The 13510-nt window shown below is 60.0% G+C and overlaps 1 protein-coding gene across 2 annotated transcripts in view; it reads left to right on the forward strand.

Annotated features, from left to right (window-relative positions):
• Positions 1-7491: 7491 nt before the first annotated feature.
• Positions 7492-13510, forward strand: part of LOC119098466 (calcium/calmodulin-dependent protein kinase type 1) — a gene marked incomplete at its 5' end in the record, with an annotated part of 38873 nt that continues 32854 nt past the window's right edge. For both annotated transcript variants that reach the window (XM_037221390.1, XM_037221389.1), the window contains 2 exon segments: positions 7492-7626; positions 7987-8061. In XM_037221390.1, coding sequence (XP_037077285.1) covers positions 7492-7626; positions 7987-8061 — 210 coding nt within the window.

Consider the following 13510-nt stretch of genomic DNA (forward strand, 5'->3'; position numbering starts at 1 on the left):
CGAGGCCCTTCTAACGTGCCGGCCGGCGGATTGAAAGACGCCGCCGCCACAATGCTTTCCCGGAATGGTCGGCCTCCGGCCTGGCACCACCGCCATGGGCACACCCGGCAGACAGTCTCGGGGCGATGATGCTGGGACGTGGATCACCATTTGTCGCAATAGCGCCACAATAGTACATTTCTGGAAGGGAGAAGATCCGATGGTCCTCTGCTCTCGCTCCAAGCCGTCTCCTACCCGATGGAGGCCGCGGAGTTAACCGCCTCGCTGTCCCGGGTGGGCCGCCTCGCTGTCCCGCTTCGGCCGCCTCGCTGCGCCGTCACGCGGCTCGCATCGGTCGTTTGTCGAGGAGCGGCGTTCGCCGCCGTCCCTGGGGCTGTCGTTAGCGCCGGTCAGACGGCGCTGGCGTGCGTCCGTCCCGCCGCCGGCTGGCCGGTGTTGGCCGGCGGGCGAGCCCACACTCACGCGGCGGAAGAGCGTATTGATTTCCAGACCAGCACTGTAGCATCGCTGGTCCCGGCGGCGGACATAAAGGTGACGTGTCAGCAGGTACACACGCCTCTAGCTTATTCATGTGCATTGTTTATGTCCGCGTGTCGGAACTTGCGGGCGCATCCGCCTGCGGACAATGTTTTGTGTGCATCCGTTGTAATGAATGATGTATGAACCCGGACGGACAGAAGGATACATCGGTAAAGGACTCGCGCGCTGCGTTCATCGTGCGCCGGTAATTAACTATGTTCTTGAATGGGCACTTGCGGGAAGCCAAAAACTGGCAGCTTGGCATTACCAGCAGCTAGAGGTGCAGCGACCAGATTTCGGTGAAGCGGTGGTGTCACGCAATGCCCGCAGTCTTATGTAGTTCATATGAGCTGCCCCTGGTAGTGTTTGCTGTACGCTTCACATTTGCATGGCATGTGTCCACTTACAGCGTGGTTTCGGAGCTTCCGTTTGCACTGCTCGGCGTGTTCAGGACTCCCGAGTCATCTCACTAGCATGGGCTATTGACATTTTACATTTGTGACGTTTCCCCAAGGCCCATCGTCCCCTGCCACCTGCCGCTGCCTCTGACTCCTTTCTCCAATCGCTCGCTGTCCTTCACCCATTTCGTTTCTCGACTGGCACTGGTGCCCGGCCGGCTTGTTGCTCGTGACTCTTTGTGTGCGCCGCTTTCGTCGAGGTGTTTACCGTACCACCGGTGCGCATCGGTATCGATTGTCGTGCTCCGCGCTGCTGCGATTGCCACCTGCCGAGAGTGGGCTGCTGCGCCGGCCTGCCACGCCAACTCCGGCGTTGTTGAGATTTGGCTGAATTCTGTGTTTGAATTGTAACTCGCTTTTTCACGAAAAGGCGGTGCGGGTCACCTCGGTTCGTATCTGTTCCCCATGCTGGGATAAGGTAGGAGATTGTCTATGAAAGTGGGACCTCTAGCGTTGATTTCATGTACAACTTTTCTGTTCACTATCGTGCAATCACCCGTTGTCCATCCGAATTGAGGCATTATCAGTTCGTATTATGATGAGTTAGGATTTTAGGGCGCGTCGATATCAAAGGTCATGTTGCGCCCGCGTTAGCAGTTTCCACAGTGTCCCCACGTATATAGCATTTGAAAGGGAAACTGCCAACCTTGACCTCTAAATTTAACTGTACACGTGCGCATCTAGACGTGCTTTAGTCGAACTGGAAAGCCCGCTTTGACGCCAGAGCTGCGATTTTCGAATTGGTTCGCAAAAGTTCATGTTTTTGTAGAATAATTCCATCGGCCTTTCCGTTCAATACTCATGAAAGTTGTGTTACCCGGGAGGACTTACGTTTTTAGTTTTGTGGTAGGCGAGGTGAAATCCATCGCGTCGACAACGCCAGAGTCTAACCGCGATGCGTCGCGGGCATCTAGTTAGGGCCTGTTAATCACCTGTTGTGTGGTCGTCCATCAGCCAGCGCTAGGGCGACGAAGACTATACCTGGAGTGAGGCAGTGCTGTCTACGGCTTTGGCTGGCGGCGTAGGGTCTTCGTGATGGTCTGTGTAGCACCCACCGTCACTCCATGGGGCCGAAACATAGGGTCTTCGTGATGGTCTGTGTAGCACCCACCGTCGCTCCATGGGGCCGAAACATAGGGTCTTCGTGATGGTCTGTGTAGCACCCACCGTCGCTCCATGGGGCCGAAACATAGGGTCTTCGTGATGGTCTGTGTAGCACCCACCGTCGCTCCATGGGGCCGAAACATAGGGTCTTCGTGATGGCCTGTGTAGCACCCACCGGCGCTCCAAGGGGCCGAAATCTGCTTAATATGATGGATGGCAAGTATGCGTTGTTCACAATCGGGATATGTAGTGGCTACCCGTCCTGCCGTCGGCGCGTGCAGCCATATTTACGGCAGTAACTGCCCATCGAAGCCGAAATGCTGACATCCGCCCCGCGCTTTGAGAAAGATCTCCAGAGCAGGCTCGTGCCCGCTTTCCAATTACTCAACTGTCGGCCGGTTTCGTGTACAGCTCTCGCTCGGCTGAGAGATGAAGCGCTCAGGCCGTGGTGACCTCTGACCCGCCATCTTCGGCCTGGCGCGCGCCGTCCGGGTCAACACACGACGGAGCGGCCACCTGGCTGAACTCGCCTGGAAGTCACGCTCAGTCAGTTACGCATCATTCTCAAGCAGGCTCTTGCGCTTGTACCAGGAGGAGTGTCCCTGTGACGGGCCCCGGGCGTCGCTGGCTGTCCTCGCCGTGTATCCCGGCAAAACTGCGTCTCCGACGGGCCCCGGGCGTCGCTGGCTGTCCTCGCCGCGTATCCCGGCAAAACTGCATCTCCGACGGGCCCCGGGCGTCGCTGACTGCCCCCATCGTGTGTCTCGGGAGAACTGCAACTCTCACGGACCTCGGGGCGTCGTTGGCTGCCTGTCTCGGCGACCATCGCGGCGCCGCCGGCTGAACGATGGCCGTCCTCAGCTCGCGGCCAAGCGTCCTCGGTTTGTGTGTACGCAGCGCTGCGGCGGACGGCGGCGCCGGAGTGGAACCCGTGGTTTGTGTACGCAGCGCTGCGGCGGACGGCGGCGCCGGAGTTGGACCCGTGGTTTGTGTGTACGCAGCGCTGCGGCGGACGGCGGCGCCGGAGTGGGACCCGTGGTTTGTGTGTACGCAGCGCTGCGGCGGACGGCGGCGCCGGAGTGGGACCCGCGGCGCTGGCGCTGCGGTGCGAAGCGCCGCCGGCGAGACGGCCCTGTTGACGAGCGCGGCGTCCGCTGCTGTTGGGCTCGCACGTCTGTCCTTGGCAATTCTGTTGACGAATCGCGGCGCGCTCTGGAGCGATTCGGTAAATTAGTGGGACGCTCGCTGTGACATGCAAATGAGGAACTCGGGTTCCAGTCGAAGCGACTCAAGCGGGGAAGCCGGCACTCCGACTTTGTCGGAAGGGAGGAACGCCTGAGCCGCGCGCAGTGTTATTTTTCCTGTTCAGTCTACTAAAAATGTTTTTTCAAGAGGGATATGCTGGATTGTTTTTAGTGGACTTTGATCCAGCTTAGGCGCTGAGCAGAGCGTCACTTTGAAGTGTAACACATGGCGCGTTAGTTCACGGTTAAATGTAGGACGGATCGGCTTCGCCTCCCTGTCCGCTCCACTTTGTCCGGGTGTGTTTCGTCTCGACTCGGCTCGGTCGTCGGCTGGTGTCGGGAGCTGACCCAGATGGCTCGCGTCGCACGCTATCATGGTGCGACTGAACAGAAGCTTTGCCGTTGAGAGAGTCTGCATGCAGAGTCGCCACCAGAGGCCATCGGAGACGGGTCCATCGCAGCGTGCGTGACTCTTCAGCGCTGCCTGGTCCTCGGCCCTCGCAGCTGGGTGGGTCCTGACGTCAGGGCCCTACGCTGTCCCCTGTCGGTCGTTGATGACGTCAGTGCCCCTGCGCCGTCCCCTGTCGTTGGCGTCTGGCTCGGTCGGCCGGTCGGACAGCCGTCAGCGACAGCTGATTTTCGCTGATGCGGGCGAGCTGGTGGCTGACTGCAGTAGATGTGGACTGTATTTTTCATTTCATTTCACTTCAGCTCAAACCAGTTCAGTTGAGTTTGCTGCGTTGTCGTCCCCGACGGGTTCCTGGCTTTTTATAAGCCAAAGTCAAAATGAGAGTAAAACAACAGATGAAGGAGGAATAGGCAGCCAACATCCCACTTCCAAAAGTTGCACATGATACAGAAATGACGGACAATCACTCCTCTCCTCTGGACTGTGAGTTTCTGACGTCCGTTTGGAACTGGAACACGTCCTTGTGTTTTGCGTGGCCAACGGCAGGCAGTTGAAGACATGCGCTGGTTGATCACTGGGCCTAGGTTTCCTCGCATCGGACCTACTCTTGGCAGCTGGTGTTTCCCGACTTGACCCAGGATGCATTGTTCTGAACGTGCACAGCATTTGGCGCCAAATTGCCCATGTGCAGGGACGGAGTTGGTCCGGCTCAGATGATATTGCGTAGGTCGATTTTGGGCTCACAGGATGACTGGATGTCTCGTGTGAAATACGGTCGTGCGCCCTTGTGTCTGTTAAAACGCTGTTGGATAAGTAAGCCGTCTTTGAGGCCGGCAAATCTGCGGTACTCCAACGCGCTCTACAAACGGCGACGAGACTGGCGCCTACGGCTTGCGGCAGTACGGAGCGTGGCTCGAGGCGACCGACGTAGGCGGGGACAATCGATGGACGTGTACACTTAGAGACCATTTGATCGATGTGTGGCTGAAAGGTGAAGTCCCTGTCTACGTTGAGACCAACGTTTTGGTCTACTCCGGTTTCATTAATTTCAGTTTTGGTTGTGTTTTTAGGGACGCAACGAAGCAGAGCCTGCAGGCTAGGTAATATAAATCCGTTTGAATGGAGTTTCCAAGCTTTTGCCGCGTCAGGTTTCGCTCTGTGCGGATTTAACTAGTCAACGAGATAAGTGCGGCTTGCAAATGCCAGAAGTTGTCCACAAGATGGTTCGTGCGGCCACAGACAGGCAGTTGTGTGTCGTCAGTAAAATGAAGCATGACATGAGTGCCAGTGAACTGGTCCACTTCGTTCGAAGGGATGGAGAGAATCGGAGAGTTTGACTACCACCCAGGTGCACGGCCGGTGGCGTTTGGTAGCGACGTTGCCATCGTCTCAGATCCACCCTTGGCTTGCCAAACAGTTTTCGTCATCTCTCACATCGAAACGTTTGGAGCAATCCCAAAACAACGAAAAGCTGTATCCGTAGTCTATCGCCCGTCGTACAGATATCGTCGATAGTGTTTCAGCCACCGTGCAAGGGCGATTAAAACAGATGTGCCGCTGGAAATCATCTCCGATCTGGCAGACCTCAACACATGTCAGGATCTGGCGATCGCGGGCTTTGGGCGAATGGGCGGCTGGAAGGCGCCGCTTTGGTACCGGCGTTATTAATGCATGCCTCCACCCTCGTCACAGCATTCAAGTTATTAAACCGGCATCCGTGAGATTGTCAGCACGTGGCAACAGCTTAAAATACATCCTTGTGTCATGAATACACCCACCCCATCGACTCCGAGGGATTTTGAAGGTTAGTGGCTGCCACAGCTACACCCCCATCATTCATCATCACGGAGCCCGTCCGCATGCTGCGTACAGGTGGTGAGGTTCACGAGAAGGCCTGAAGGGCACAACCAGATGTGGCAGTGGTACACCACTGACTGCGTGTCGCACATGACTTGTGCCGTGTTGTGCTGCGTTATTACGATGCAGGCCGTCCCAGCATATATATATATATATATATATATATATATATATATATATATATATATATATATATATATATAATTTCTGTGATGGTGTTTTTTTTACTGATGATGCGAGCGAAAAGCCCACATTGGAGGTGCCATTTTTCCAGTTTATGGAGACTGACTCACTCGCTGTAATGTCTGCCGAGAACCGTTTTTGAAATTAACCGAGGTGTCGTGTTACCATTAGGCCTTGGCACCACCTGCTACTTGTCTGCTGCACCGGGCGGAAGTGAGGCCCAGGAGAGCCATCACTGTAACATTGCTGCCGCGCGCCGGCGGCTGCCATGGGCCCTGGGCGCTCGTAGCCTGCAGGGCCTCCGTGCCCCGTCGTTCAGCGATGCTGCTGACAGTCGGGTCGCTCCGCTGCTCTGCGATATGACGGCGGAGAGGGGAGGGCGCCTGGCACGAGTCGCCACTCCGGGACGGGGCCCATGCCGTTCGGGAGGCGTACGGCTCTGGTGGCGCTTATCTGACGCGCAGCTCTCCGGCCTGGGGCCGATAAGTGGACTATGGTCCATCCCGGCCGGTGTGAGCTTGGAGCGGCGGTCGCGATATGCGACCGGGGAACACGGCAACCGAGCCAGCGCGCCAGGCATGCTCCACAGACTTGATGCTACCGCTACCTAAATGCTATCGCAATGGGTCAAAAAGAAACGGCACGTGAGAACAGTGCAAACTCATCTAGAATCCAATTGTTTTATGCATTTGTAGCCTATGTTTAGTTGATGTGTATTTCTGGCAAATCGTCCAGATTCACTGAGACGAGAGAGCAGTCGACGGAAGCTGTAGAGTGGCGCAATATCCCTTCAAATTACGACTTCTGCCAGCTAAGCCATCATTCAAACAGTGTGACATAGAGCGCCCAGTGCCGTCACAGTTGGCATGGGAGCTTATCGCGTCCGCTTATGAAATTGGTACCGTCACATATGACTGCGATTTTCCTCCGAGGCTTTGTTCTACGCGCGCGTTATTGGATTCCCAGCCGGCGGGTGCGGACTGCACCTGTTACTTTCAACATCCCGATTATGTTTGCCCGAGCTCGGCACGACCAACCGCAATGCCGTGGACACGCGAAACTTGCCGTAGCGCCACGGAGAAGACTGGTGTGTTTGAGAGTGAGTTACTGTAATCTCAAGCGCGGTCGCGCCTATACGTATGTCTTCTCGCCTTCCGTTGTGGCGTTCTATGGTGCGTGCTCCATCTAGTTTGGCACGTATCATGTGACGAGCGTGGTTGGCCGCTGCTGTGCTGTGCCGTGCGACCCTTACTGTCCAGTGTCGCTGTCCCCGCTCCTGCTGGCTCCACGTCCCGCCGGGTACCGAGAGCTGCCGCCGGCTCTGGCTGTCCCGCCCCGTCCCCGCCTCTGGCGTGGTCGGGCTGGACGGCCGACTGGAACATGCACTGGCTTGCTGAAGTCCACTCCAGCCACAGGACGGCGAGCGCGGTCACGCTGCCTGGCCTGCGTCAGCTGGAACCGGCACCACTATCCGCCCCGCCGCCGTCACCGGTGTCCGGCCGCCTGTCTTCCGCTGTCCCCCTCAGCTCGGGTGGGCTGGAATCGCTGCCCACCCCGCCGCCGTCAGAGCCCCGGGTCGGCGGCTCGGCGGCGGACCAGCCCCCACCGGCCGTCCTTGACCAGCACCAGCGGGCTGAGTGCCGCACCGGCCGGCCAGCGCCTCGGCTCGCACGCGCGCGCGCGCACTCACGCCGCTAACAGCTGCTATGTTTTTCAGCGGCGCCTTCTCACAGGTCAAGGTGGCCGAGAAACGAAGCGACCCCGGCAAGCTGTACGCCATCAAAATCATCGACAAAAAGGCGCTCAAAGGAAAGGAGGATTCGTTAGAGAATGAAGTCAAAGTGTTGCGGAGGTGAGACGGCGGATAATGAGGTGGTCCAGCAGGCCATAGGTTGCCGAGTACAATGCCGAGGTCCAAGGGTTGCGTGGGTGTGATGGTGGGATAATGAGGTAGTCGAGCTGGTGATGAATTGCTGGACGGCGAACCCGTTTCTTCTGACTGTTAATAGTGCCGGGTCGTTGTGACCGAGGCGTTTTTCCTGTCGCTCGACTCGACCCCCCGAGTGCGTTACGCTTGGCACCGACGCCCCAACACGCTTGGCACCACTGCCCCAACGACGCTGGCCTTTCGGTGAAGGCATGGGCTGCTCACCGCCCACCGCTGCTCGGCCGCCCAGTGCCCAGACCTAACTGAGGTCCATCGCCGTTTCAGACTACGTCACCCGAACATAGTCAACCTGTTAGAGACGTACGAGGACAAGCACAAGGTGTACCTAGTCATGGAGATGTGAGTAGACCGAGCGGCCGGCGGCCGCGCGCCGACACCACGGTCGATGCGTTGGCTTCGACGCGGGCGCGTCTGCAGTGGCTGGCGGCGGTTATTTCCGACCGGCAGTCGATACGGTCGCACGTGAAGGCGCCGCCTGCACCTGTCCCGCACGGCCCGGTCGCGACCGCCGCCGCCGCCACCACCGCCGCCGCCGCGGCCCTGACTACTGATGGCCGCGCCCCCGCCGATGTGGGTCAGAGTCGCCACACCGTGACGCCACGCTTGCCCGGCACCCATGTTTATGTATGATGCAAACGCGAGCATCTGTCGTGCGCGCGCGAGACCGCCGGTTGCGTTCGGCCATGCATCGATTGGCGGGCGACGCGCTGGCCCTGGCCGACGCGGCGGCTGTGGCCAGGCTGCCACCGCCGCCGCCGCCGCCACCACCACCGCGCCCCAGCGCCAGTGAAAGTGTAGCGGACCAGCCGCCGCGCGCGGTCGCCATCGGTGGGGTATGGCCGCTGCGCTCCGAGGCCACCGCCGGCTGGGCTCGGCTGTCGGCGGCGGCAATTTGGCGTGACGCGTGAGGCTGCGGGCGTCTCGGCTCGCCCCGCGGCCCGCCGCTTCTGTGTTTGCGCCGCGTCAGAGCGTGAGCGACACCGTTCACCGACACCGTCAGCGTGTGACGCTCTTGCCGACAAAGTTGCGGCTGAAGGAGTGGTCGAGCAGCGCATTCCCGGCCGGGGTGCGATAGCCGCCGGCGCCAGGCCCGGCGTCGCGTGACGCAGCTGCCTGCGCGCGGGGTGTTGTTGTGCCGCCGGCGCCGCAACCTCGGATGCGGTCCGCTGCCCGCGGCGGCGGCGGCGGCGGCGGCGTGGCCGACAAACATGGCGGCTGCCGGCAGCGTCACGTTTTCAATATCCGTCTGCATCGCACGGGGAGGGCGTGCCGAGGGGCGGCCGCCGCTCTGTCGGGGCCAGGTCACGCGTCGACAGCGGCCGCGCCTCTGGGACGGCGTGCCGTCATGACGAGAGAGCGGCGGCGTCCAGACGGGTGCCCCGGCGCCCGCCGAAGCCGAGCGGAGCCTGCCGGAGACTGGCCGCCGGCTTACGGCATCTGGTCAGAAGCTGGGTGCGGCCGAAGTGGTGACGATCGTGCGCTGGGGATCGACGCTCTGCCTTACGCGTGCCGATTGCGTTCGCTCGCTTGGCTCCGGCACTCTTCGCTGGAGCCTGGGTCACCAGAGTCCGTTGGCGCGCAGCCCCATGTGCACCATTTCGGGCCCCACATGGGCCTCTCACTTGCACGTGGGCCTCACGGAGCCAGGTTTAGTCCCGGCCGGCCCAGCGCCGTCCACGACAAGCCGACTATCGGCCCACGACCGGCCCACGGCCGGTGCGGCGGTGGCAGTGCCGATGTTTACCATAGGCGGCCGCTCGCGGCGCGCGCCGCGGGCGATCGCGGCGGCCGGCACCGCCCTCTGTTTATCACCGGCCCCATTGTTGCCGCCGTTGTCGTCGCGCTCGGCGGCCGGCGGCCGGCAGCCCGACCGCCGAATTGGACCGAGGTCACGACCCAGCCGGCGCGCCGCCCACGCAGCCGACTCGCCAGCGGCGGAGCGAGGCGCCGCGGCGCCGGGCGCTGCGTCGCGCCGCAGCTCCAGGGGACCCTGCCGGGCTCTCGGCGCCGGATTCGGCGCTGGATTCGCCCCACGTGCCGGCGCGCCGACCGGTGGTCTATGATAATGAGGCGCGGCGCGGCCGCGGCCGCGGCCGCGCTGAAGGGCCGGCGCGCTCACTTTCTCCAGCGATTTTCTCTAGGTCGCCGTCGGCGCGGAGACGCGGCCGTCAGCGCAACTGTTCAAGTCGGGCTGCCACAACGGTGGCGCCGAGGGAGTGGTGCCGTCTGGCTACCCCCTCTCAGGCGTCGCGCCAGCTGGGCCGCCCCGCCCTGGCTGGAATAGCGAGTACGGCGATCCATGAAGCCGAAGGCGCCGCTGCCAGGCTTATGCAGAGCGTACGCCTCAGATGGGCTCGAAATGTCAGGCTATAAACAGAGGCCTTCACCGTGGGCGTTCGCAGGGGATGGAGGCCGGATGGTGGCGGTGGCTGGTGTGGGGCCATGCGAGGGCTAATCAGATGGGTTCTTAGGGCCGGAAATGGCGGTGCCGGTTCAGTGGGGCCAATGAGCAGCAGGCGGAGGAGCCTTTGATACCAGGATTAGACAGTGGATGTAAGACCAGAGGGACTCGAGGACACAACGGACCGGAAATCTGGCAGGGGTTGGCCGGTAGATGTAAGACCAGGGGGACTCGAGCACACAACGGACTGGAGATTTGGCAGGGGCTAGCCAGTGGACTTTAGACCAGAGTGACCCGGGGACACATCAGACCAGGGACCTGACAGGGACCTGACAGGGACCTGACAGGGTTTAGCCGGTAGATGTAAGGCCAGAGGGACTCAAGGGGATAGCGGACCAGAGATCCTGACCCTATGGTCGTTATGAGACCGAGCGGACGCATCGATAGGGTTTACCGGACCACAAAGTGACCGACTGCTATAACTTGTGCGCTCAGAGGCGACTGATGGGAAGAGGTCTTCAGGTTTAAATAGCCCTGCACCGAAGGAGCTCTCGGAGCCTGATTTACTGCAGACAGAGTCGTGGGGGCTCGAGCCGACGCCGGGAATCGACGCCAGTCAGTGTGTACGGGCCGCGACCCGGCCGTGTCGTCAAGGGCCGTGGCCTCCGGAGTGTCGTCTCGCGCCGGGCTGGGTCGGTGCCACCGCACCGGCGAGCGCGGCCACCGGGCGCCGCCCAGCACCGGCGAGCGCGGCCACCGGGCGCCGCCCAGCACCGGCGAGCGCGGCCACCGGGCGCCGCCCAGCTCCGGCGAGCGCGCCCGCCCGACGCCTCCACGCCGGCCGCTCCCCCTGGCAGATGGGTGGCCGGCCGGGCGTAATCGCGGCGGTGACTGCCGGCGGCACCACTCTGCCTGATTTGTCCCCGCGCTGTCCTAAACATGGGAAAGCTTTTCTCTTGGCTCACATAGTTACAGCAAACATGGGAGGGCGCCGAGGAATGGGCTCTGGCCGAAGCTGGCCGGGGTTCCGACGGAGGTCAAGAGGCGGGCAGGCCGGGCGCCATCGCCGGCAGGTCTAGCAGGTGTCAGCGGCAGGTGGCCACAGTCGGGCTCTGTCACAAATGCCATGCAGTCAGCGCTCAGGGGTAGTTATGACTGCCATTACCGCTGGTAAGTGCCCCTGTGTTATCATGGCATACAGTAAACAATTCATTTGGATTCGATTACAGGCATGACAAGCTGGTCGATGCTGTAAGCGGCGCTATTTGGCGCGTTGCGGCGGTATGTGTCTAGCCATTTAGCTGGGATGGACCAACAAATTTGACGCGTGCGTTACGGCAAGCCTTTGGTGCTGCCAGCGCCCGGTGGAGCACGTCCTTTGGTGCTGCCAAGCGCCGGTGGAGCACGTCCTTTGGTGCTGCCAGCGCCCGGTGGAGCACGTCTTCTCCTCCAGAGCCCAGGTCAACAGATATGCTTTGTCTCTGCTCCCGTGCCACGGCTGCCTGACAAAAACATCTAGCTGCTATCAGCGGGCCCAAGAGCGTGACTGGCGGTGGGCGGAAGCAAGGGAAGGTCGGTGCTGGGGGAGGGGAACCCAGGCGCAAGCCCGGGATCTCTGACGTGGTGAGCACATCTGTGTTCGACTCGATTTTTTTAGCCGTCTCAGGACCGGCTCACAGATGTTGGGACCCAGTTCAGCTCATCGCTTGCATTGTTTGGCTCATGACTCGCGCGGCTCTCAAAAAGACAGATCGAATTCGGTCCCAGCTCAAGTGTGTCGGGGCGTGCTGTATTTTCTGGTGCTATCAGTGCAATTTGAGTTAATGTCGCGCTGGCATGACATTGTTGGAATGATCGGCCCACGATTCAGGTCATGCAAGTGTACGAATGCTGTGATTCAGCTAATGGCTCGAAGTGGCATTTTTCCTAACGAGCCGACTCAGCTCGCGGCTCACCCCAAAACGACCGGCTCGTGAGCCAATCCACGACCCAGCTCGGAGTCGAACGCAAGGCTGATGGTGTGATAGTTTGTCTTTCTGTGGCTTAGTTGTATTGAGTTATGGTCAGGAAAGCCATCAATTCGAGACCATACGTAAAACATGGTGATGTTGCCGATGGATTGGAATATTCCGAACAGCTGCTTAGCAAAAGTAGAGTTTTTGATTTCGATTTCAATTCACACAGCGTGTTTCAGCTTCGTTCTGCTGAAGAATTGTTTTGGCGATGCGTGGATAAAACCGGAGTGAATTTTGTCGAAGAAAGTTTTTTATCTTGTTGAGCAAGAAGTCTTAATTCTGCGGGAAGAATGGCGTGAAAATAACCCTGTCAGCGGGATACGTTGAGCTCTTGACAAGTATTGTGCGAAACTGGCAGTGCAGTCCGAATCGGACGCGTGCTCTCTGTTTACGCACGCGTACAGCTAAAGTTAGATCTGAAACGCGTCAGCTCCCCTTTAACGAGGCGAACCAATTCAACGCTCTGTTTGGTCGGACGGTCTGATAGCGCGCCGTTGGGCGAAGGCTGTACGGGACGCTCTTGACAGGCGCTGATAGCACTCACGTAGTGCGAGTTAACTTCCCACCTTGTACTGGTGGCGGTGCGTCTTCGAGGCGAGGCACAGCTGCTGGGTTATTGGCACATAATGTTGCGCCACCGCACCTATGCAGTGCAATAGGGCAATCATAAGAAAGCAGGACGGACGCTTGGACGGAACGGAAGCCTTCCAGTGATCTACAATTTCTTGGTTTTTGAACGAGAGTGATGCGCGTCTGTAGAAATGCAGGCTGTGGCCTCGGCCGCGTGGCTTGAGTGCACTGACCAGTCTGCTTCCGCTGCGCTCGCAGTCCCGGGCACGGCAAGCTCCTGTTACTTTGCAGCACCGGGCACGGCAAGCTCCCGTTGCGACGCAGCAGCCGTGCGCGCCACCGGTGGGATACCGCAGCCGAGTCAGAGCTGCCGCTGCTTTGAGCTTGACGATGTCTTCGCTGCAAGTGCGTGTTTGAAACGACCCGGCGAGCGCTACGCAAGTCGTGCGCGACGCACACCGGAACATACGGCGCTGGTGTTGGTCGTAGCAAGGCGACTGTGGCTGCTGGCTGCAGTCTGCGAGTGGCGACCACTGGACAAAAACACAACTTCACCACCGAATATCCAGCACAGGACTCTTCTCCTCCTTTGTTAAGGAGATGCTCCGTCATGGTCTCCGTGCAAACTCATGCTTCTTTTGGTAGTTGCCTCTCTCGAGCTGCAGTCGCGATCTACAGTGAGCTCTTGACCTGCTTGGTCGTGATTTGTCAAGCTGCGAGTACCGACGCCGTAGTCGTGGCTGCCCGACCCCGGAGCCGCGCCAGAAGTGCACGGTCTGGCTGTCGGGATGGCGGTGTGCTG

Source organism: Pollicipes pollicipes, unplaced genomic scaffold (genome assembly GCF_011947565.3).
Source record: "Pollicipes pollicipes isolate AB1234 unplaced genomic scaffold, Ppol_2.1 Scaffold_4740;HRSCAF=5597_pilon_pilon_pilon, whole genome shotgun sequence".
Lineage (NCBI taxonomy): Eukaryota > Metazoa > Arthropoda > Thecostraca > Pollicipedomorpha > Pollicipedidae > Pollicipes > Pollicipes pollicipes.